This window comes from Chiloscyllium plagiosum, chromosome 33 (genome assembly GCF_004010195.1).
Source record: "Chiloscyllium plagiosum isolate BGI_BamShark_2017 chromosome 33, ASM401019v2, whole genome shotgun sequence".
NCBI classification, from domain to species: Eukaryota; Metazoa; Chordata; class Chondrichthyes; order Orectolobiformes; family Hemiscylliidae; genus Chiloscyllium; species Chiloscyllium plagiosum.
This window is the reverse complement of record NC_057742.1, coordinates 38,518,154-38,544,301: the sequence shown is the minus strand read 5'-3', so window position 1 is coordinate 38,544,301 and position 26,148 is coordinate 38,518,154. Positions and strand designations below refer to the sequence as shown.

Below are 26,148 nucleotides of genomic sequence, written 5' to 3'. Positions count from 1 at the left end.
TCTATGGTCAGCAAAGCTTTGGAAAGAATTCTGAGGATTAGGATTTATGACTATTTGGAAAAACAAAGGTAATTAAAGGCAGTCAGCATGGCTTTGTGAGGGGCAGGTCATGCCTCACAAATCTTATTGAGTCATTTGAAGAGATGACGAGACAGGTTGAAGAAGGTTGAGCAATCGATGTGGTGTACATGGACTTCAGCAAGCATTTGATTAGGTTCCACATGGTAGGTTCATTCATAAAGTCAGGAGGTATGGGATACAGGGAGATTTGTCTGCCTGGATTCAGAATTGGTTGGCTGACAGAAGGCAGAGAGTGGTTATAGATGGACTATATTCTGCATGGAGTTCCGTGGTGGCTGGCGTCCCACAGGGCTCTGTTCTTGGGCCACTGCCCTTTGTAGTTTTTATAAATGACTTGGATGAAGAGGTTGAGGGGTGAATTAGTAAGTTTGCCGATGACATAAAGATTGGAGGTGCCATTCATAGTATCGAGGGCTATTGCAGGCTGCAGCACAAAATTGACAGGATGCAGAGCTGGGCTGAGAAATGGCAGAGGGAGTTCAACCTGGATAAATGCGAAGTGATGCATTTGAAAGGTCGAACTTGAATGCTGAATATGTACTTAAAGACAGGTTTCTTGACATTGTGGAGGAACAGTGGGATCTGGTGTTCAAGTGCATAGATCCCTCGAAGTTGCCACACAAGTGGATAGGGTTGTTAAGAAAGAATATGATGTTTTGGCTTTTATTAACAGAGGGATCGAGTTTAAGAGCCATGAGGTTTTGCTGCAGCTCTACAAAACCCTGGTGAGACCACATTTGGAATACTGTGTCCAGTTCTGGTCGACCTGTTATAGGAGGCTTTGGAGAGGATGCAAAGGACTGGAGGGCTTGTCTTGGAGGAGAGGTTGACTGAGCTCGGACTTCTCTCTCTGGAGAGAAAGAGGAAGAGAGGTGACCTCATCGAGGTGTACAAGGTAATGAGAGGCACGGAGAGAGTTGTGAGTACATGGAATGCGTTGTCTGCGGTAGTGGTGGAAGCAGAGTCACTAGGGGCTGCTGGACATGCACATGGACAGCAGTGAATTGAGGGGAGTGTAGGTTAGGTTATTTTATTTTAGATTAGGATTAATCCTTGGCACAATATCATAGGCCGAAAGGCCCGTACTTTTCTCTGTTCTATGTTCTAATGTTCTAATTCCTATACCTGTGGAGGTTACCATGAAAGACTTTCCTTCTCAACCTTTCCCCTCGCTTGTAGTGTGGTGACCTCAGGTTTAACCATCACCAATCAGTCATCACTAACTAGTGAGAGAACAGCCCTATGGTGATTTTACCTCTTAACTATAAATCTGACACCCACTGACCTCCAGACCTCCCCTTATCTAACTTTTGAACCCTGTCAAATTAATCTTCACTGACTCAAATCCCCTGACCTGCCCCTGCCTGATCCATTACATCCCCATCAACCTATGAGCCCCTTTGTCCTGATTCTCCCTCCCTGACCTTACCAGTGGTTCCCTTCCCCTGCCTCGCCAGTTACCTGCCACACCATTCTTTTATCCACTTGCCTTCCCATCCCCTTATCCAGTTACCCACTCATTCACCTGTCATTGTACCCTGTCAGATATTAGTCAGTCATGATCATCCATCTACCCTATCATGTTTTCAAAGAACCTTTTAAATCTTTAAACTTGTTGACTTGCCAAAATATGCCACAGAGTGTTGTAAAACTGGGGTAGGGCTTAGATTCCTCTGATAATCCTACAGTATGAGAATACAGCTGGTTGGAGCAATACTGCAAACATCTGAAGCCTCTGGCATCGGGATTTGGGGCCAGAAATGCAGAGCTTGGACACAGGGTAAGAGAGTAGGTCTGAGAGCAGAAATCCAACAGTGGTAGCAGCTCTCAGAAGATTCAGACTGACCAAAAGTGGAAAATTGCTGGATTGTTGCTGGGCCAAATGATGTTCACATAACATTAATAATTAGAACTTTAAAATCAAATTCACTATTTCTAAATGTTCAAAGTAAACATGCTGTGAGGGCAATCAATACTGAGGAGGGGTGTTACAACTTATTAAAATATATTAATCAACTTGCAGAATTGGTTTTTAGTTAGCAGATTAATTTGAACATAGATTATTGTGAATTACATAGTTTAGCACAGGTTAACAAAATCTTTCTAAAACCAAAAAACCAAAAGCTAAGGCAAAGAATAACTAAAAGTAAACTAAAGGCAAACTAAAATATAGGAGAAAGAAGATCTCAAACAGAAACAGAAATTGCTGGAGAAACTCAGCAGGTCTGTGAAGAGAAAGCAGTGTTCTGAAGAAGAGCAGTGTTCTCTCTCCACAGATACTGCCAGACTTGTTGAGTTTCTCCAGCACATAGAATAGTACAGCACAGTACAGACCCTTCAACCCTCGATGTTGTGCTGACCATTTATCCTACTCTAAGATCTAAATAACCTACACACCCTACATTTTACTATCATGCATGTGCCTATTCAGAGGCCATTTAATGTAATTAATGTATCTGACTCCACTACCACTGCTGGCAGTGCATTCCATGTACCTGCCACTCTCTGTGTCAAGAATCTACCACTGATTTCCATTTTTTTTCAAAGACTGAGGTTTATTTAAAAGGGGTAGAATTGAGAACCAGAGAAATTTCGTTGTGGTTCTGTTCGCCGAATTGGGAATTTGTGTTGCAGACGTTTCGTCCCCTGTCTAGGTGACATCCTCAGTGCTTGGGAGCCTCCTGTGAAGCACTTCTGTGATGTTTCCTCTGGCATTTATAGTGGTTTGAATCTGCCGCTTCCGGTTGTCAGTTCCAGCTGTCCATTGTAGTGGTCGGTATATTGGGTCCAGGTCGGTGTGCTTAATTGGGCAATTTAGCATGGTCAATTCACCTAACCTGCACATCTTTGGACTGTGGGAGGAAACCGGAGGAAACCCACCCAGACACGGAGAGAATGTGCAAACTCAGCTGACACAGACAGCTGCCCAAGGTGGGAATTGAACCCGGGTCCTTGGCGCTGTGAGACAGCAGTGCTAACCACTGAGCCACCATGCCGACCATTTAGCATGGTCAATTCACGTAATCTACACATCTTATTGGAATGTGGGAGGAAACCCACACAGACACGGGGAGAATATGCAAACTCTACACAGTCGCCCGAGGCTAGAATCAAATGCAGGTCCCTGGCACTGTGAGGCAGCAGTGCTAACCATTGAGCCACCATGCCACCGCACAATTAAATCTGGAATTTAAGGCTGGACTCGGTAATAATAAACATGAAACTTCTGATTCAAAAACTCTTCTGGATCAGTTTAAAAAGAGAATCTAGTTTCTTTCTCTCGTGTGATCCCTATATAATTAGCAATAAGAGTTACTCTTAACTAAGGGAAGGATAAGTAAATATTTGCCTTCCCAGTAACAGCAACATCCCACTTGTCTCATAGTCGATCCCTTGGGCCATCCTCCAAGGCAGAAATGTCCCACTTTGAGTGACTTTTCTGCCATTCATGATAATTACAGGTCGTACTGATTGAATTTCCAGCCAAACTGACCTCTCTAAAAGTTCTGTTTCTATAAACATAGACTGAGTATCTATATCTCTATAACAACACCTTCATGGCACTGACACATGTACCACCTGGCATCATGGATTGAAAAACTTCTCTTAAAATATTGACAAATTGGAGCAGGCCTTAAACTCCAAGCCTGAAGCCAGAACTTAACTTTGCCATGGATAGCTTTCAATTTATATCTATTACAAGTTATTCATATGCATGTTTAAACATTGCTAGACCTTTTCTTATGTCCACTGTTATATTGAGAAGGTGGGAGAATTTATCAGGTTCCCACCCATCTATTTGCAGACTGACTTAAAGGTCAGTAACCAAGGGCCATTTTCTCTAAATAAAGTAAAGAATTGATGGGAAACCTTTGTGTCCAAAGAGCGGTAAGAATGTGAGATTTACCATGGTGTAATTGAAGTGAATTGCTCTTTTTTAGGGAAGTCAGATAAATACATTAGGAATGAAAGGATAGAAGGTCATAGATGACATAGCAAAGACAAATGGTGAAATTTGAATTCGAATGAAAAAATCTGGAGTACAGAACTAATAAAATTGTGATCATATCCCACCATTGTCATTTGTGCGGGTTGCCTATCCTGCTGCAGCTTATTAAAGTTCAGTGTTGAACGCTGCTGCTGTGTTAAAATTCCAACACAACAAGCTTATTCTGGGGTGGCACGGTGGCTCAGTGGTTAGCACTGCTACCTCACAGCGCCAGGGACCCGGATTTCATTCCCACCTCGGGTAACTGTCTGTGTGGAGTTTGCACATTCTCCGTGGGTCTGCGTGGGTTTCCCCTGGGTGCTCCAGTTTCCTCCCACAGTCCAAAGATGTGCAGGTTAGGTGAATTGGTCATGCTAAATTTCCATAGTGTTAGGTGCATTTTTTAGGGGTAAACGGAGGGGAATGTGTCTGGGTGGGTTGCTCTTCGTAGGGTCGGTGTGGACTTGTTGGATGTGAAGGATCTGTTTCCACACTGTCGGGAATCTAATCTAATACAACTAACACATAGCAATTGTTGTAAAGACCCAATTGACTCATGATTTGGAGATGCCGGTGTTGGACTGGAGTGTACAAAGTTAAAAATTACAGAACACCAGGTTATAGTCCAACAGGTTTATTTGGAAGCACTAACGTTTGGAGCGCTGCTCCTTCATCAGGAGGTTTTGGAGAATAAGATTGTAAGACACAGAATTTATAGCAGAAATTTACAGTGTGATGTAACTGAAATTATATATTGAAAAAGACCTGGATTGTTTGTTAAGTCTGTCATCTTTTAGAATGACCATGTTGGTTTCAGTTCTTTCATATGTAAATAGCAAAACCTTTTTAAAAAGTTACATTCTCAAGTAAACTTTAACAACTGGGGTGGCACAGTGGTTAATACTGCTGCTTCACAGCGCCAGAGACCCGGGTTCAATTCCTGCTTCGGACAATTGTCTGTGTGGAGTTTGCACATTCTCCAGGTGCTCCGGTTTCCTCCCACAGTCCAAAGATGTGCAGGTTAGGTGAATTGGCCATGCTAAATTGTCCATAGTGTTAGGTGGATTAGTCAGGGATAAATATAGTGGGGCGCGTTTCTCTTCGGAGGGTCGGTGTGGACTTGTTGGGCCAAGGGGCCTGTTTCCACGCTGTAGGTAATCTAATTGGTGTCATGTCGGCTCAGATAATTTATTGAAGGTGTTCACTTCTCTCTGTGAGGCTGTCTGTGCCACAATGGTCAGACTGATTCTAATCTAAAAAATTGATTTATATAATCTTACATGGATTCATGCAGTAAACCTTTTCCATAACTTCTGTGTCTTACAATGTTATTTTCCACAACCACCAGATGAAGGAGAAGCGCTTAAAAAGCTAGTGCTTCCAAATAAACCTGTTGGACTATAGTCTGGTGTTGTGTGATTTTTAACCAATTGGTTTATTAGGGAAGGAAATCTTATGCCTGACCTATTTGTGAATCCAGACCAACAGCAATGTGTCATTGACTCTTAACAGTCCTCAGGGCGATTTTGGCATAGCCAGTAATGTCCACATCCCATGAATGAATTAAAAAGCAGAAGAGGCTTAGGTGAAGCATAAAATAGGGATAGAAATGGTCTGCTGATTTGCCTGTTTCATATTGTATGATTGTAGACTACTTTGATGAGACTCCACTGGAGTACTGTGTATACCTCCACTCTCCTTAGCTGAGGAAGACTTTGCCTTCCTACAGTGAGTTCAACAATGGTTCACCAGGTTTATAGCTGTTAGGAGAAGGCTATCCATGAGGAGAATGGACATATAAACTCTGGAATTTAGAAGAGCAGTGATCTCACCTCATCGAAATAGATGACATTCATAGAAAATTTGACAGGATAGATGTTGAGAAGCAGTTTCCCCTACCTTAAGAGTCCAAACTTAGGGGCACAGTCTCCAGATAAGGAGTGGCCATTTAGAACTGAAAGGGGAAGAGATTGGTTCATGAGGAGGATTGTATATCTTTCAGGAGTACATTACCAGGGTAGAAAGAGAATTTGATACAGGGGTATTACACCAGGGCAAGAAGATAATTTAATGTGGGGTATGGCACCAGGGCAAGAAGAGGATTTGATGTAAGAATATGGCACCAGGGCAGGAAGAGGATTTGTTGTAATGGTTCAGCCCTGAACAGGCATGGTTCCTGAGCCTATTTTGCCATTCTGTAATATAATCATCGATTTGTAACAAAACCCCATTGCATGGTAGCTTCCTCAGGCCTTCAGTTAACTTCATCAGTCCCTGATGTAAGCCTTATGCCTAAAACATCGATTCTTCTGCTCCTCTGACCTGCTGCCTGACCTGCTGTGCTTTTCCAGCAACACACTTTCGACTCTCATCTCCAGCATCTGTAGTCCTCACTTTCTTCAATTACGAAAGACCAAATATCAACATCCTTCCCATTCCTGTAGAAGGCAGGAGTTGGCAGGCAGAAGGTGCATAACATGTGAGGGAAGGTAGAGGATACCATGTACAAAACTTGCTCTCTGTTAGTCTTATCCTGACAGGTAGGTGTTGAGTATCCATCCAGCCTTGGACCAGTTGAGGTACTTCAACAGCTTCTTAAGGGCATTCTCTCTCCATCACTGTTACCTTGTTAAGCTGTATCTGGGCTTGAGATGGGATCCAGCTTGTTCATGTCTCCCGTGCCCCAGAGTGAGCAGCCCCAACCTCCCCTCCCCCATCCCTGTCCCAAGCCATCTCCAGTTAGACCCACCTGCCTGAGTGGTGCCAGCAAGGTGCTTCCACTTTGCTTGAACTCCAGGCTTGCCCATTGATTTGCTCAGGTCTGGCTTGACTTTGAACCCAGAAGTGGCCATCAATCCTGATGATTCAGTCTGGGACTACAGAGTTACCAGGTGGATATCTTCCCTCACAACTTCAGATAAGTCATTGTCTGAACCACACACAATTGTGTTGTGACTTCACAGAGATAAAGTCAGGACTGAGTCTCAAGTCAATAGACAGAAGCACAATATCTAGTTTAAAATCTCACAATGCTCTGATTTGTTTGTGATGTCTGTGCTTGATATTTTAATTATCAATGACTCCCATTTCTCTAGATTCTGAGTTTTCGCCATTTAGAACATACTCTGACTATCTTCATTAAGTCAAAAGGAGATGATTGAACCCTTTCCATTGTGCACAGTTTCTTCCATTCACCTAACTTATCAATCTTTCTTCAAAAATTTCTGTTCAGTTCAGACTAAGATCATTGTAGTACACCAACAGTCTCATGCTGTCAATTAGAGAACTTGCCTATTTTCCCTACTCTCTGTCACCTACTGCAGAGCTAATTTCTGAACTAAGGCAATAAATTGCCTTCAAATCCAATGAGCTTTGCCTTTGGCTAACAATTTCATATAAGAGATTTCAAATACCTTCTGGAAATAGAGATAAATAACAATCACAGACATTTCCCTGTCCCACTACTTTAAGAAATGTTAACTTTTTCAAAGATTTCAAGTGGGTTTTTCAGCCATGATCTAACCTATGCTGGTTCTATCTGAGCAACTGAAAATTTTCACGGTTGTTAACAATGCAAATTTAATCAGTGATGACAGTAATTTCTCGAATACAGATGTTAGTCTAACTGCTCCTTAAATATCCTCTTCCATTTCCAATCATTCCCAAAACAAGAGAACTTTGGGAAGTTCTGAAATATTCTCACTTACATTCCACTTTTTTTAATTTTAATCTGTATATGGGGGAGGGGACAATAATTCCCTGTTGCATTCTCCATGGTACACCTTGTGCAATCAGGATCAAGTTGCTGACCATTTATTCTTGTGGTTTAATTTGTTTGAGTTTTAAATTCAGTAATTCTCTGAATTCCTGATGTGTACCACCCCTCAACATCATAGCTGCTTTCTCAGTAACATCCAATTTCTTTCATTATTATTGTATTTGTAACTCTTATTTTGGCAGGTAACTGATAACCACAAGCAATTTAATATTACATTCCTTATCACAGAGTCATGGAAATGTACATTACAAAAACAGACCCTTCGGTCCAACTTGTCAATGCCGACCAGGTGTCCCAAATTAATCTAGCCCCATTCCTATTCATATACACAGTCAAATGACTTTTACATGTTGTAATTGTACCAGCCTCTGGCAACTCATTCCATACACGCACCACCCTCCACATGCAAAATTTGCTCCTTCGGTCCCATTTAAATCTTTCCCCTCTCACCTTAAACCTATGTCCTCTAGTTTTAGGCTCCCCTATCCTGGGGAAAAGACTTTAGTTATTCACCATATCCATGCCCCTCATTATTTTATAAACCTCTATAAGATCAAGCCTTTGACAACATTCTGGGGAAAAAAAGCCTGAGCTTATTCAGCCTTTCCATATAGCTCAAACTCTCCATTTCTGGCAACATCCTTGTAAATCTTTTCTGAACCATTCAGGTTTCACAACATCTTTCCTAATTGAACGTTTTTAATCCATCCAGGGGGTGTGGGTGTCATTGGCTGGGCCAGCAAATGTTGCCCACCCCTAATTACCCTTGGATGGTGTGTGACTTAGTAAGGAACTTTCAGGTGGTGACCTACTTGCTGCTCTTGGCCTTCTTGGTGGTAGAGGTCACAGGTTTGGATGGGGCTGGCAAAGGAGCCTTGGTTAATTATAATGCATCTTGAAGATGATGCACACTACTGCTATTGATAGTGGAAGAAGGACTGAATGTTAAAGGTATTAGATAGGGTACCAATCAAGTGGGCTGCTGTAACCAGGATAGTGCCAAACCTCTTGAGACAGAAATAGAAATTGCTGGAACAGCTCAGCAGCTCTGGCAGCATCCATGGAGAGAAAGCAGAGTCAACATTTCAGGTGTAATGACCCTTCTATAGGACCTTTCTTTAGAACAAAGTTTCTTGAGTGTGGTTGGATCTGTACCCATCCAGGCAAGTGGAGAGTATTCCATCATACTCCTTATAGATGGTGTACAAAGTTAAAAATCACACAACACCAGGTTATAGTCCAACAGGTTTAATTGGAAGCACACTAGCTTTCGGAGCGACGCTCCTTCATCACATGTATTTGTTCAAATGCCTTTTAGATGTTGTTAATGTTGTACCCGCCTCAACTATTTCCGCTGGCAGCTAATTCCATATGCATTCCACCCTCTGTGTAAAACAGATGCCCCTCAGGTTCTCTTTTATTTTTTTCCCCTCTTATCTTAAACTGCTGCCCTCTGATCCATGATTCTCCAACCCTAGGAAAAAGACTGAGTACATTCATCCTATCCATACCTCTCATGATCGTATACACTTCTATAAGATCCTCCCTTGGTCTCCTGTGCTCTAAAGAAAAAAGACCTAGCTTGTTCAACCTCTCCCTATAACTCAGACCCTTGAGCCCTGGCAACATTCTTGTATTTTTTTTTTCTGCATTATTTCCTGTTGATTTCCTATAGCCAGATGACCAAAACTGAACACAATACTCCAATTGCGGCCTCACCAATGTTCTGTACAACTGCAACAAAACTTCCCAACTTCTTTACTCAGTGCCCTAACTGATGAAGGCCAGTTACGTGCTGCAGTATTCCTAGCCTCGGGCCTGCTCTTATAGCCATTGTGTTTATGTGGTGAGTCTAGTTGAAGTTCTGGTCAATGGTATCCGCCAGGTTGTTGATAGTGGGAGATTCAGTGATGGTAACACTATTGAATGTTAAGGGGCAGTGATCAGATGGTCTCTTACTGGTAATGGTCATAACCTGGCATTTATGTGACATGAATGTAATTTGCCACTTGTTAGCCCATGTTGGATATTGTCCAGATTTTGTTGCATTTGAACATAAAATGCTTCAGTATCTGAGGAGTTGTGACTGTTGCTGAACATTGTATAATCATCAGCAAATATCTCCACTTCTGACCTTATGATGGAGGGAAGGTCATTGATAAAGCAGCTGAACATTGTTGAGCCTAGAACATTACCCTGAGGAGCTCCTGCAGAGATGTCTTGGAGCTGAAGTGACTGATTTCCAACATCCACAACTATTTTCCAATATACCAGGTTTGCTTCTAACCTGAGGAGAGTTTGCCCCCAGATTTCCATTAATTCCAGTTTTGCTAGGGCTCCTTGATGCCATATTCGGTCGAATGCAGCCTTGATGTCAAGAGCTGTCACTTTTATTCATCTGTGGAATTCAGCTCTTTTTTCCATGTTCGAACCAAGGCTATAATGAGGTCAGGAGCTGATAGGGTCAAAAGTTCGAACCAAGGCTGTAATGAGGTCAGGAGCTGATAGGGTCAAAAATCAATGTTGAGCACTCCCAAATGTATACTGGTGGGCCACCAGCTCTGCTGAGTCTGTTGTGCTGGTGGAATAGGACATATCAGGGATGGTGTTGGTGGTGTCTAGGGAATTGTCTTTAAGTATGATTATGCCAAGCTATTGACTGAGTAGTCTGTGAGACAGATCTCCTAATTCTGGTATTATCCCCCAAATGTTATTAAGAGTACTTTGCAGGGTTGGAAAAGCTGTTTCTGTCGTGTCTTTTCTGTTAGGAGAACGTGAGGACTGCAGATGCTGGAGATCAGAGTTGTGAGTGTGGTACTACACTCTTGTGTCTTTTCTGTTGTCTAGGTCAATGCTGGGTGACCCATTCAGTTTCATTTTTTTGAGGCATCGTCATGATTGATACAACTGAATGGTCATTTCAGAGGGCAATTGAGAGTCAACCACATAGCTTTAGGGCCGGAGTCACATGTCGGTGAGGATGGTGATTTCCTTCCCAAGGCACATTAGTGAACCAGACGGGTTTTTCGACAATCGCCAATGGTTTCCTAGTCAACAGAAGATTCTTAATTTCACATTTTCTTTATTGAATTCAAATTCCACCATCAACCATAGTGGGATTTGAACCCAGGTCCCCAAAACATTTTTTTTTAGATTACTTAAACCCAGAATTGAAAACAGAGATGTCGAAGAAGGGAAGGGAAGAGTCAGAGATGGGGCAGGTGAAGGTGTGAATGAGGTGGAATTTGGAAACAAAATCGATAAACTTTTCCAATTCAGGACGAGAAAGGGAAGCAGTGCTAGGAGTAGAGAGGTTTCCTCTGATTCCTTAAGTTCCCTGTTTTGATACCACACTTGGTCAATCCAGCAGTCACCTTCTTCCCTTGCCCTCTGGAGTTCAGCTGTTTGGTCTATATTTGGTCAAGAATTGTATCAACACCAGGAGTTGAGTAGCACTGTCGTTCCCGAGTTGGCCATCAATGAACAGGTTATTATTGACTAAGTGCTGCTTGATAGCACTGTTGACAACACCTGCATCCCTTTGCTGACAAGTGGGAGTAGACTAATGGAACTGGAATTGGCCTTGCTGGATTTATCCTGCTTATTTTGTGGACAGGATATAATTGGATAAGACTGAATTACTACGTCGATACCAGTGCTATCTTTGTACTGGAACAGGTGGTGAAAGGGCACAGCATTTAGAGCACACTTCTTTTGTACTGTTGTCAGAATGTTGTCAGATCCTATCGCTTCTTTTTTCTTTCAAATGGGCTTTATTATTTGGGGTGGTCAGTTTTCTCTCTCTACCTCTCAATCTCTCAACAGTTGATGTCAGACTCTGTCCTGGGATTGCTCATGCTGTCCCATTTGTGATTGAGTTTGCAGCAGCTGTATATGGGAGGTTGGTGGGGAGGGGGGTGGGGTCTTCGCAATAGATGTGATTCTGTTGCTCACCATGCCTCATAGTACACCCCTCCCCCAAGTCATTGGTCTTGCCCTCAAGTTTGATGTGCTGTGCTTCACTCTCACTGCCCATCTTGCTGAGCTCACACTTCACCTCCTCATCCAAATGCATCTTCTGCAGAACCTTGGAGAAGAGGTGATTGATAGTACTGCTCTGGCTGATTTATTCTGGCTGGAACAGAGAGCAGGCTCCTCTCTCCTTCATCTCCCTGAGTTCCGCCTGGTATGGGCTACCTGCTAACTGTTGTATTTCCTGAAGCACTGCAGTTTTTTTGCTGGCCTGCATTCTTCTCACACACAGGTATTCGTGCTGCTATCTCTTTGTCTTTCTATCTTCCTCGTTTTCACTTTCTTTTGAGAGTTTCTTTTGCTAGTTGTCTTATGCTAATTGGCTGTGCTCCCCTATCATTGAGGATAGGATGTTTTTGGAGTTTCCTCTTCCAGTGATTGCTTTAGTGACTACCACCATTCATGGCTGCAATGTGGCAGAACTGTTTAGATCTGATCTGTTGATTGTGGCATTGCTTAGCTCTGCCTGTCATTTGCTGCTTATGCTGTTTTGGTATCAGGTTGACAGCTCATTTTTAACTATGCCTGGTATGTCTTCCTGCATTCTTCATTGAACTAGGGTTGATCTCCTAGCTTGATGTAATGGCAGAGCAGGAGATACACCAGGCCATGGAGTTACGGGTTGCAGTTGCATACAATTCTGCTGCTGCTGCTGCTGATGGTCCACAGCCCCTCATAGATGCCCACTCTTGAGTTATGTCTGTTCAAAATCTATCCATGCACATTGGAACTGCCACACAACACAACAGAGGGTGTCCTCGATGTGAAGATAGGACTTTGTATCCAAAAGAATTGTGCAATTGTCAGTTCCACTGATATTGTCATGGATGGAGATATTTGTGACAGGCAAATTGGTGAGGTCAAGCGATTACTAAAGCTGGATACTTTAAAAATGTCAATGTTACCAGGCAGAGGCAACATGGTTTGTGAAAGGGAATTCATGGATAACCAATTTTTTTGAGTTCTTCAAGGAGGTAACATATACTATGAATAAAGGTAAACCAATGGATGCACTGTACTTGGATTTCCAAAAGATATTTGATAAATTGGCATATCAAAGTTTATTGCAGAAAATAAGAGACTAAAGAATTAATAATAGAAAATAATGAAATGGCAGATGAACTTTGCATTTCTTTACACTAGAAAGGATAAAAGTAACATCTCAGGTGAATTTCTGGAACAATTTGGAAATGGGGTTGTATCCACAGGAGTTTAGAGGTTAAGAGGTGGCTTGAATGAAAAATAAAAGATCCTGAGAAGTTTTGACAGGGTGAATTTGGAAAAGATATTTCGTCTTATGGGGCATTCTAGAACTAGGGCCCACTGTCTAAAAATAATGAGTTGCTCATTTAAAACAGAGTTGATGAGAATTGTTTTTTCTCTCAACAGTCATGACTTGTTGGAACTCTCTTCCTCAAAAGGCAGTGGAAAGAGTTACTGATTATTTTTATGGCAGAAGTAAATCAGTTTTTGATGTCTAATGGGGTGAAAGATTATTTGGAAATAGGTGTGAATGTGAAGTAATCAGTTGAGCAATGACCATATTGACTGGTGAAGCAGGTCTGAGGGAATGAGCAGCCTAGTCCTGCTCCTAATTCATAAATTTGTATGTAAGTACATCTTTCCCACTTGTTGGTTCCTTCACCGCATGTCGCAGTCCCAAACTAGAAGCAATGTCCTTTAGGACTCGACAAACTCAGTCAACAGTGGAGATACAGAGCCACTCTTGGAGAGGAGCATTGAAATCCTCATCCAGAGTACAATCTGTGCCCTTCAATGTATCATCCAAGCCGTGGTCAACATGGAGGATTGTGGATTCACCAGTGATGACGGTCAGCCATAATTATCATGTGGTTTGCTTGCCCATTCATATGTGACCTGTTACAATAAGATTCCTTGGGGCTTTGGGGTCAATGTCGAGGATTCCAAGGTCAACTTCATCTCAACTATATTCTACCTTGTCAAAAATCACACGACACTGAGTTGTAGTCCAGCAGGTTTATTTGAAACTGCAAGCTTTTGGAGCCTCCACTTCTTCCTCAAGCAGCCAGGTGAGAGAGAAAAAATACATCACACTATAACCCGGTGTCCTGTGATTTTTGACTTTGTCCACCTCAGCCCAACGCCAGCACCTCCACATATTCTACCTTGCTAGCATGTCTGGTTGATTAGAAGAAAGTGAGGACTGCAGATGCTGGAGACCAGAGTTGAAAAATGTGGTTCTGGAAAAACACAGCAGGCCAGACAGCATCCGCGGAGCAGGAGAATTGACGTTTCGGGCATAAGCCCTTCTTCAGGAATAAGGCTGGTGTGCCAAGCAGGCTGAGATAAAGTTGGTTGATTAGAAGGACAGGGATAGTGATGGTGGTGCCTGGGACATTGTCTGTAAGGCACTATTATGTGAGAATGACAATGTTGGTCAGCTGTTGAACAGCCCTCCAAGCTGTGGGGATGTTCGTAAATAAGATTTTGCAAGGTCAACAGGACAATATCTCATTAGTTCCACACTTCTGGCTAGTTCATTCAGTTTCATTCCTTTTAACCTCTAAACTTTGTAGCAGTTAGATATAAATGAATGGCTTGTTAGGTTATTTCAGAGTCAACGATATTGCTCTGGATTCAGTGTCATGTGGAAATCAGACCAGATGGGATGGCAGATTTTAGTGACCAGTTGGGTTTTTGTAACAATGTTCAGTGATAATACCACTACATTACACCCACCCATGTCTGCCATTTCATTTGACTCATTGACAATATCACTTTCATCAGAGACAAAAATATGGGACTATATCACTCATGACCACTCAGTTTTCTAAATATACTTTTAACAGGTCTATGATGTAATTTCTACACAACTCGAACCATTAAGATTTGCAATTCCCTGTATGCAATCTTGATGTGAATTCCTTGGTTAGTAATTTATATTTTGCAGATCAGTGAAAGCGATACTAAGAGGTATTTTATTCTCAGCATGAACTGACTGCAATGTTGGAATCGCTGAAAAGAAAGCTCATCCATCACCAAGTAATAAAGTCCAACTATGAGGAGAATCTGACACAGTTGATGGTGCGTGAGTATTGAACATGGCTGTGGCCAGCTTATGAAATGACTAGAATGTAATACTGATCTTAATGGCTGATCTATTCACACCAAACTCTCACAAAGTGTCAATGATGAATCAGATACCATGGCTCAAAGACCAGTGTGTTATGTTTTCCTGCATGCTTTGCTGAATTACTCTATCAATCAAACTCATATTCTGCAGCTTCATAGTCTTCTTTTCATGGGTCATATTTAATTAATATTTACAAATCACAGCACGCAGTGGGCACAGCGGTCTGGGGGATGGATTGATGAGAAATTGCTATGTGCTGCCAATTTCATTCATCATTTTTATGAAGAAATTAGTGATCATTCCAACTCCTGATTGTTAAGTAGTGACTTAGACTACAAAATGTAGATTACAAGCAAAAAGTAGCATCAAGTCTGACGGCATCTATGGAGGGAGATACAGAATCAATACTTCAGGTCTCTTACCTTTCATTATAATTGAAAAAACTCCGCTATTGTCTACTGCTCTCCTTGTCTCAGTCAGTCTCCACTGCCTCTGGCTTCTGTCAGTTTCTGTTGCCCCTGGCCTCTTCCAGTTTCTGTTGCCCCTGACTTCTGTCAGTTTCCACTGGCCCTAGCTTTTGTCAGTCTCCACTGCTCCTGGCTCCTGTGGGCCTCAGTTCCCTAATTCCTGGATTTTATCATCTGCATGTACCCCCCACCCCAACCTCTCAGCCTGCTTCCTAGGCTCACTTTCCAGCTTCCCCAACCTCCCATTTTGTTCCAGGCTGCTAGCTTGCAGCCTCAGGACTCTATCATCTCCAGGGTGAGAGTGAGTCCTGCAGTCAGTCTCCAGATCTTTCAAATGAACCTGTTGGACTATAACCTGGTGTTGTCTGATTTTTAACGTTATCCACCCTAGTCCAACACCAGTACCTCTACATCAAGTCTCCAGATCATATTTCCTGTTGCTGGTGAAGCAGAACATCTGAAGTCCGCTATATATTCAGGTGTGAACTTGTTCTGGGTTAAGTTGACTTGTTGGTTCTGGTTAGCCGCCATACAAACCAAATAACTCTGGTCAGAGAAAGGGGAGACATTGGTGCATTTTTCTGCTGATTCCAAATGTTTTTTCTTTTGGGGGTAGCGATCTAACAGGTTTAAAGCAAGTATAAAGACAGGGAAATGAGGAACAGACAGTAGGGGAGAGACAAGAATTGGAGTAAAGGTCAGCAATGGGAAGGAAAGCAGAAAAGATTAAATGACTGAAGGATTAATGTTGTGAGGCAAAAGAGTACAGGAAAGAATAAAGCGAAGAGTTAAAAGATGGGTCCAGTGGAGATATAAATGATAGCAGCAGAATAATTACTTTTTTCAGATTAGATTCTCTACAGTGCGGAAACAGGCCCTTCAACCCAACAAGTCCACACTGACCTCTGAAAAGTACCCAGACCCATCTCCCCCTGACTAATGTACCTAACACTATGGGCAATTTAGCATGGCCAACTCACCTGGTCTGCACATCCTTTGGATTTGGATTGTGGAAAGAAACCAGAGCACACCAGCACAGACACCAGGAGAATATGCGAACTCCACACAGACAGTCGCCCAAGGCGGGAATTGGATCTGGGTCCCTGGCACTGTGAGGCAGCAATGCTAACCACTGAGCCACTTTTCTGAAGCATCTGTTATGGTCTAAAACTGCCGAGCACAATGTAGGGTCCAGAAGGCTGTAAAATGTCTAACTGAAAAATGAGATGCTGCACCTTGAGTTGTGTCGAGATGAAGGAGACCTAGAACAGAGGTTAGAGTAGGAATGGGCCAGGAATTATAATGGCAAGCAACTGGAAATTAGAGGCTATGGATTTTGAGACAAAGGCCATGACTGAGAGGGCTGTGCAAGAAAATTGGGTTAACGGAGCAAACCTTCAGCCTTGAACACCCCTACTCCCCCAGCACACATAATCACCTTTGGAAAATGAATGTTGTGCATTAGAATGATAGACTTATTTTATATGGGAAAGGGGAATATGATTAATCTGATTGTAAATTCTCAATGTTCTATACTTTTCATAGGATATGCACAAGCAAAATGCACATTGTTACAATTTGGGCAAGCTAAATTAAATTATTTACTGGTTTGAAGCTTTGAAACAGTCATGTTGATGTACAAATATGTGAAAACTGTTGCTTTAACAGAAAAGTGGCACAGTGGGGCGGCATGGTGGCTCAGTGGTTAGCACTGCTGCCTCACAGCATCAGGGTTCCTGGGTTCGATTCCAGCCTCAGGTAACTGTGTGGAGTTTGCACATTCTCCCTGTGTTTGTGTGGGTTTCCTCCGGGTGCTCCGGTTTCCTCCCACAGTCCAAAGATATGCAGGCCAGGTGAATTGGCCACGCTAAATATAGTCAGAGGGGAATGGGGCTGGCTGGGTTACTCTTCGGAGGGTCAGTGTGGACTGGTTGGGCTGAAGGGCCTGTTTTCACACTGTAGGGAATCTAATCTAAAGAGGAATATGTGAAAGGCAGCAATGCAATATATGGAAATTTACATGTGTCAGTAAAAGCAAGGTACTGTGGATGTTGGGCATCTGAAATAAAACCAAAAAGTAAATCCAAAGTAGATCATATTGATCATATTAGACTTGAGTCATTAACTCTATGTCTCTCTCCACTGATGTTGCCAGACCTACTGAGATTCTCCAGCACTTCCTGTTTCTATCATGGATGTCAGTATAAGTGGATTCAGGACGTGTATTTAATTTGATTATATTTTAACCTTTAATTCTCACTGCTGAAGTCTGTATGTTTAATGATGTTGTCCCAAAAATAGTTACTTCAGCTTTTTGTAGGCCACCTCCTCTGCTTCCCTCCCACCCCCCCCCCCCACAACATCCACTAAATTTTGCTACTGTAGTTGTCTGCCCACTGGTTGCCCTGATGATCAAATAATGACTTGTTATTTAGCAATGAATAAATATTGCATGAATCAGGAACTGTAGGATTGCTGATGCCCATGTAACTATATCACAAAATGAATACCAAGCACTTAGCTGCAAATGGCAAAATTTGATTATGATCCTTACTTAACATTGAAAGAAGCTTGCATTATATAGCTCCTTTCATGCCTTATGATCACCCCAAAACACCACAGACTTTAAGTTACTGAGTTAACAATAATTAATTGATCTTGTAATGTGTCAATTCTGTCATGGAAGCCAATACAGTTATCACTTTGTACACAGCAAAAACACACTATAAGCAAAGTGATCATGATAAGATAATCTTTTCATTCACGTGAATTGACAGGTACCTATTGGCTGGGAAACAAAAGAGGCAATAGAGTCAGGCATTTGCATCCTCGTTTGTTAATTTCTGCAGTAAGCATCCTAGGATGAGAAGGCATTACAAATAGTGTTCTTTTCAAAACAATATTTTGAACACTTTTGTTTATTAGTAATAAAATTATTAGAGATGGACAAAAACTTTCATGTGTACTTGACGTGAAGAATCATTCCATGAGGCTAGGAACAGTTGACTTGCCTTCTGTTTGGCTGTCAGACAGTAGTGTGGTACATGGGTCACCCAATAGCAGGATTGTGATTGAAGGCACTCGTTCATGCATTGACACCAAACTGATCAAAACTGGGTGAGTGGCATCCTGAATCCAGTTGGGCAATTTACCCCCAGAAGATCCACTGTCATTTTGCTCCTTGCTTTCTCTTTCTCCCTCTCTGTCCCTCCCTTGCTCCCTCAACCACCCACCCTCCTCGGTTTAACCCTGTGTGCTGTGGTTACTTTCTGTAGGATGAAGTGTCTCTGACAGAGCAGAGAATTGGGAGGGTCTTTGTACATCTTCATGAGTACCTGAGAATGGAAGAAGAGAATATTATGCAGGAACTCCACAACGATGCATGGCAGCGATTCACTGTGCTGGAAGAAATCATCATGCAATTGACTTTCGAGTCCACCTCATTATCAGACACTATTCAAGCAGTCAGTGAAGATCTGATTCAGGAAGATGCCATACTATTCTTAATGGTTAAGTATTTTATACCAAGTAAGCTATTCATTGTCCCAACATCACCTGCACCATTGAATACCACTCCTGTTCACTGTGAATTTGCTTGGTTCTTGTGAGATCACAGATGTGTGCTGGTGATGCTTCCCTCTCTCGGCCCTCTCACGGTATTAGGAAAATGCCATTTGGAAGTTAGAGTTATCTACAGGGGGGAGAGTGGAACAAAGGAAAAATATTATTCACGACTCATGTCTCACACATGCCAACACTTGACTCCAGAAATCCTGGAGTAGAAAAGGGAAGAAGTTGCACCTATTTGTTGGCAGCCTATGCCCTATTTGTACCCACACTTAGCTATAGATTACATGATGGCCTGGTGTGCCATTCACCAGGAAAAACACCACTCATAGGGGCAATCACATATATTTCTGAAAAACTTTTTAAGACTTCATTGCGGTTGTGCTTTATAAAATTCTTGAATTTACAGCTTCATCTGAGCAAAGTGTTCTGAGCTGAGGCACCAGTTCATTGTGAGCTCTTGAGCAGTGCTGACATTTGGCAATATCCTTTCTAACTCTTATATTAGTGCATGAATTCAACAGTCTGCTAAATTCAAACAAAGAGGCAAAAGTGAGGACTGCAGATGCTGGAAACCAGAGTTTAGATCAGAGTGGTGCTGGAAAAGCACAGCAGGTCAGGCAGCATCTGAGGAGCAGGAAAATCAATGTTTCAGGCAAAAGGAATTAGAGGCAGGAAGCCTCCAGGGTGGAGAGATACATGGGGGAGTGGGACTGGGGAGAAGGTAGCAAAAAGTACAATAGGTGAATGGGGGTGGGGATGGAGGTGATAGGTCAGAGGGGAGGATGGAGTGGATAGGTGGGAAGGGAGATGGCAGGTAGGACAGGTCATGAGGACAGTGCTGAGCTGGAAAGTTGAAACTGAGGTAAGGTGGGGGGAGGGGAAATGAGGAAACTGGTGAAGTCCACATTGATGCCCTGGAGTTGAAGTGTTCCGAGGCGGAAGATGAGGCGTTCTTCCTCCAGACGACGGTTGGTGAGGGAGCGCCAGTGGAGGAGGCATGTCCTTGGGAGAGTGGGAGGGGGAGTTGAAATGTTGGGCCACGGGGTGGTGGGGTTGATTGGTGCGGGTGTCCCAGAGATGTTCCCTGAAGGGGTTGCACAGTGGCTCAGTGGTTAGCAGTGGTTAGTGGCCAGGCACCCGGGCTTGGTTCCAGCTTTGGGCAACTTTGCACATTCTCCCTGTGTCTGTGTGGGTTTCCTCCAAGTGCTCCGGTTTTGTCCCACAATCCAAAGATGTGGAGGTTAGGTGAATTAGCCATGTTAAATTTCCTGTACTGTTCAGGGATGTGTAGGTTAGGTGCATTAGTCAGGAGTAAATCTAGAGTAATAGGGTAGGGGAATGAGTCTGGGTGGGTTACTTTTGTTGGGCCAACTGGCCTGTTTCCATCTTGTAGAGATTCTATGAATAATGTTTCATATTGAAATTCATAAGTCCATTAGAGTTCATAAGATATAGGAACAGAATTATGCCATTTGGCCCATCAAGACTGCTCTGCCAATCATGCTCCTCACGCCATTTTTCTTGCCTTGTCACCACATCCCTTCAACCCATTACCAATTAATAATCTGTCTAACTCCTCCTTAAATTTACTCACTGTCCCAGCATCGACTGCACTTTGGGGTAGCAAATGCTACAGATTCACAACTCTTTGGGAGAAATAGTTTCTCCCCAACTCTGTTTAACATTTGCTACCCCTTATCCTAAAATTATGACCTCTCATCCTAGAAGGCCCCACAAGAGGAAACATCCACTTCACATCAATTTATCTACACCTTTTATCATCTTGAATACCTCCATTTGATCTGCCCTTGAAGATCTCAACCCCCTGGGAGGGGTCTTTCGGTTCCACGATCGGTCAAATAAACAACAGAAGTATGGTCTGCTACAGCAAGATTTCACACTTTAATGAGTAATGGCCGGGCACAGGTTTGTCCAGCAACATAGAGATTAAAGGCTTCTGTGTTTCTTGGAGAAATGGCACAACTTCACTTGGAACAAAGGCATTTTTATATGTTTCTTAAGAAATAGTACAGCCTTAATTGCAGAGTAAATCCAATAAAGTATAATAAAATGACATAATGGACAGCAGGGTAACCCAATGATATTTCCTAGGAAACAAAGTTGTTTACCACACATTATCTCTTCCCACTTGCATTTCAAGGTTAGCTAGGGTGGTTAGTAATATCCTATCTAGCTTAGTTAATTCCATACTATGAAGGGTCCATTGTTCTGCTTTATCTTTGATTAAGTTAGCTCAGCATGGCAGGAGTGCAGCCTTTAGCAGGGTGAGAAGCCATTTTAAACATAGTGTTAATTTGCAGCCTGGAGCCATTTTATTATGTTACTTTATGTTACTTGCATTGAGAAGCCATTTTGTAGTTAGTAAAATCATGCATAAAATGGTTGCTCTTGAAAACAGCCTAAATCCAGATTTTAGATCCTCACCCTCACTCTTCTAAAGTCCAGAAAGTATAGGCCTAAAATATTCAATCTCTTTTCATACAACAAACACCTCATCTCTGGGATCAATCTAGTGAACCTCCTCTGAACTGCCTCCAGTTAAATGACTATTTTGTTCTCATGAGCCAACACAAACATACTTAATCCAAAGCACATTTGGCATTTCTACCAGTCTTGGTTAAGTTTCTTGTGGGTGCCAGTCTACTAGACAGGACTGAATGGACAATATCTCTACTAATGATCATAAGCTTGCATGACTACAGTAGGGCCTCATTGTCTCAGTGCAGAAAAATATCGAAACCACAGAATGTGGAGACCGACACTTTGCATCTAAATCATCTGCATCCATCTTGGAGGTACTGAATGAGGACAATGTAGACAGAGCTTTATCCTGTATCTAACTCTGTGGTGGAGCTGCTTGGGTGTGTTTGATGGGAAAGTGTAGAGAAAGCTTGTCACTATACTGCTGCACTTCAGATGGTGTAGGCACACAAGCAGTGCTGTTAGGGAAGATGTTCCAAGATTTTGACCCAGCAACACTGAAGGAATGGAGATAAATTTCCAAGTCAGGATGAATGGATTAGAGGGGAAATGGCATGAGCACACCACCACCTACCTCTCATGCCCTTGTCCTTCTAGATGGTAATAGTCATGGGTTTGGAAGGTCCTGTCTGAACAACCCTGATGAATTTCAGAAATGCAACTTATAGATAGTACACACTGTTACCACTAAGTTGCAGTGTAGACAAACAAGAGGCTGGAAGAACACAGCAAGCCAGGCAGCATCAGGAGGTGGAGAAGTCAACATTTCAGGTGTAACCCTTCTTCAGGACTGGGGAAGGGTGTAAGGGGGAGCTGCATCTTCCCTTAGGACTGAGGAGTTTAGATTTGATCTTTTCATTGTGAGATTGTTTAGCCATGTCTACTGCTTGATGCTTCTGCTGTTTGACACCCAAATAGTCCTGTTTGGCACCTTCACAAAGGTGACTTCATTTTTAGGTTTGCCTGATGCTGCTCCTGGCATGACCACCTGCATTCTGCATTGAACCAGGACTGATCCCCTGGCTAGATGGTAATAGCGGGAGAAACACAATTTCATGAGATTGGTGATTGATTGTATTTGAGTACAATTCTGCTGCTGTTCATGGCCCACAGGGCTTCATGAATACACAGTCTTGAGTTTGAGATATTTAGTACAGAGATAGTACTACACAACGCAATGCAAAGTTGGCTCAATGTGAAATCAGGAAGCTGTCTTCACAAGTACTGTGTGTTGGTCACGCTTAGCAAAATTGTCATAGATAGATGCATCTGCAGCCAGTAGATTGCTAAAGATGAGGTGAAGTACGATTATCCCTCTTGATGGTTTCTTTACCACCTGTTGCAGGCCCAACCTAGCAGCTATGTCCTTTAGGACCCGACCAGCTTGATCAGTAGTACTGCTGCTGAGCCACTCTTGATGGTGGACATTGAAATCCCCCACCGGGAGCACATTCCCTGTCTTTGCCACCCTTAGTGCTTCCTTAAAATGGCATTCAACATGGAGGAGTGTGGACTCTTCAACTGAGGTGGTTTGGTATGTATTCTGCAGGAGGTTTTGTTGTCCATATTTGGCTTGACTCTATGAGATTTCATGATGTACAGAGTCCTTGGAGACAATTCCAAGAACAATTTCCTGGTGATATGAATACCACAGTGTCACCACCAATGCTGGGTCTGTCCTGTCAGTGGGATAGGACATACCAAAGAATGATGATTGTAGTGTTGAGGACACCATCTGTAAGAACACAGCAGGTCAGAAGTGCTGATTCCTAATGAAGGACTCTTGCCCGAAGCATCGATCCTCCTGCTCCTTGGATGCTGCCTGAACTGCTGTGCTTTTCCAGCACCACACTCTCGACTCTGATCTCCAGCATCTACAGTGCTCACTTTCTCCCACTACCTGTAATATACAATTCCATGAGTATATCTGACTGATACTTGACCATATATAGCTCTCTTAGTTTTAGCATTAGCCTCCAGATGTTGTAAGGAAGTTTTAGCACATCCAACATGGCTGTGTTTGCCCTTTGTGGTTATTGGTACCAAGGCCAATGCTAGGCAGTCCATCCAGTTTCATTCTTTAAGTCATTTTAGTGATTTTGATATAACTGAATGGCCATCTCAGAATTAGCCACGTTGCTCTGAGTTTGGAGTCACATGCAGGTTAAACTGGGTAAGGATAAAGAGCAACTTAGGTGGTGAAGCAGAGTGGTTTTATGAAAATTAAAAATAGTCATCACTAGAATTTTTATAAAAATTAACCAACCACCCTGATCGATGTGAATACAGATCCTCTGAGTATTACCATCACTAGCTCAGCAATACCATAAAGCCACCTTCCTTGATCCTGTGCAGTAAGTGAACCAAAATTACTGTTCCTTTCAGTGAGCCTGTTAGACGCCTATTGTCTATTCACACATCCTCTTGAGATGATCAATTTATTCATATCTGTGTTTTTATCTTTCAGAAACTGAAAACTACACAAGAGAGGTAACTCCATTTTGACACTGACTTTCTATTTGTTTGGACTTGTCTGAGTTGTCTACCTAATATTTTAACATTGAATTCCCATTTCTAGAATTAAAATGACAATCTCCGATCCCAGGGATGTGTCAGTAAAGATAGATGGTGCCAAATATAAATTTCTGATGCTGTACAATTCCTGGAAAAAAATGGTCCATGAGATTGGTTTTAATACAGGTGAGGAAATTATTTGCAAAAAAAAATTTAGATTTTGCAAAACATGGTTTTGAGAATCTTCCTTTCTTTACCTCCAGACTCCTAGTGTTTTATTTGCCATTAGACCACCACAATGTTCAGTTTTACAGGGGGTCCCCAAGTTAGAAGTGTCCAATGTGATCTCATACAGGGGTGTAATTTTAAAGATCTTCTATACAAATGGTAGATTGTTGAGTAAAGTTAAATCTCATGGCATCCAAGGAGACCTAGCTAATGGGATATAAAATTGGCTTGACAGTAGAAGTCAAATGCGTAAAAGTAGAGGATTGTTCTTCAGACTGGAGGCCTGTGTCCAATGGTGTTCCAAAGGGATTGGTGCTGAGTCCACTGTTATTCATCGTTTATATAAATGAGTTGGATGAGAATTTAGGAGGTATGGTTAGTAAGTTTCCAGGTGACACCAATATTGATGGTACAGTGGACAGTGAAGAAGGTTATCTGGGAATGCAGAGAAATCTTGATCAACTGGGCCAATGGACTAGGAATGGCAGATGGAGTTTAATTTAGATAAATGCAAGGTGTAGCATTTTGGTAAGACAAACCAGGAGCTGGGCTTACACAGTCAATAGTAGGGCCTGGGAAGTGTTAAAGAACAAGGGAATCTAGGACTTACTGCTCCTTGAAAATGGTGTCACAAGTAGACAGGATGGTGAAGAAGTTGTTCAGCATGCTTATTTTATGATGATGCTGCTACTTGAATAAGATTATGTTGTTCTTGGTCTTTATTTTCCAGGAGGTCATAAAGACACAGGTTCTGAAAATTTAGGTTTTAAGGGTTTTAGGGCCAGTTTGATTATAGCTAACAGATACTGCCTCAGGCAATAGGCTTTTAAGTTCAAGAAAAACTTGTATAATGAGATTAAAAATTACATAATACCAGGTCCAACAGGTTTATTTGGAAGCACTAGCTTTCAGAGCGCTGCTCCTTCATCAGGTGGTTGTACAATGAAAGGGGGAATGGCCAGTTCTCCCCAAGCTCAGCCTTTCTCTGGTTTGATCTTTAGCAGTCTGACTGTTCACTGAAAACTGTCAGTCAGCTTGAGACTGCTGATCCAAGAAATAGCTACATGGAAGAAGGTGTTCCATACCGAGTCCCTCTGCCATCACTCTCTCTCCCGTAAGGCCCTATGTTTGAGTTTACCTTTTGTGACAAGGGGATTGTTACAAGTATTTAGGACAGCATAATTAAGTTGGGATAGTCTGTTGGGTTTTTGGACAAGTTAAGCTATTCTATATTCTGTTCTCTTTTGTTTGTGTTTCGTTTGATGATCTTGCAAATTAATTTTGTTTTGTTTAAATAGTTTTGGGCCAGCTGCATCCATCCTGAAATATCCACCTGTTTAAAACAGCTAGCAAAGTTAGGGTCTGGGCTACTTTCTTGAAATGTTTTGAGGGGGTCTGGCCTCATCTATAACAGATTGGAGGTCCTTTGTGAGATTTGTTCTGTAGTTCGATTTGGGATTAGGGTTGTTGGACTCTAAGGCAGTGAGTGGTAGGTGTTAGTATCTTTTGTTCCGAGTGTTGAATTTGATTGGTTTAAACAGAGCTTGGGATAGCAATGGCTCTTTCAGTCACCAAGAGCTTTCTGGGGATGGAAGAAGTGACTTTTGGGGTTTTATAAAAGATGATTAAGGCTAAGCTGCTAGAATTAGCAGATAATGTGGAGTTGGAGCTGCCTCCTTCCATGAGGAAAGGAGAGAGAATTATAGCAATGGCTCAGAATTTCAATTTGCTGGAAACGCCAAGAGAATCCCTAGAGGTGGCAAAAATTCATTTGAAAATGAAGCAGCTGGAGAGGAAGGGAAAAAACAAGGAATGGTTATTGAATGCTCCAGGGGTTAGATGCTTCAAAAGGAATAGGGGGCAAGTAAAAGAG

The 26,148-nt window shown here is 42.3% G+C and overlaps 1 protein-coding gene across 1 annotated transcript in view; it reads left to right on the top strand.

Annotated features, from left to right (window-relative positions):
• The window catches only part of LOC122539642 (E3 ubiquitin-protein ligase TRIM41-like), a 49,501-nt gene extending 23,902 nt beyond the window's left edge, over window positions 1–25,599 (top strand). The window contains exons 3-7 of the mRNA XM_043674641.1: window positions 14,850–14,945; window positions 18,737–18,970; window positions 24,001–24,023; window positions 24,112–24,233; window positions 25,574–25,599. Of these exons, the coding sequence (XP_043530576.1) occupies window positions 14,850–14,945; window positions 18,737–18,970; window positions 24,001–24,023; window positions 24,112–24,233; window positions 25,574–25,599 (501 nt within the window). The remainder of the gene's footprint in view (window positions 1–14,849; window positions 14,946–18,736; window positions 18,971–24,000; window positions 24,024–24,111; window positions 24,234–25,573) is intronic.
• The last annotated feature ends 549 nt before the right edge of the window (window positions 25,600–26,148 follow it).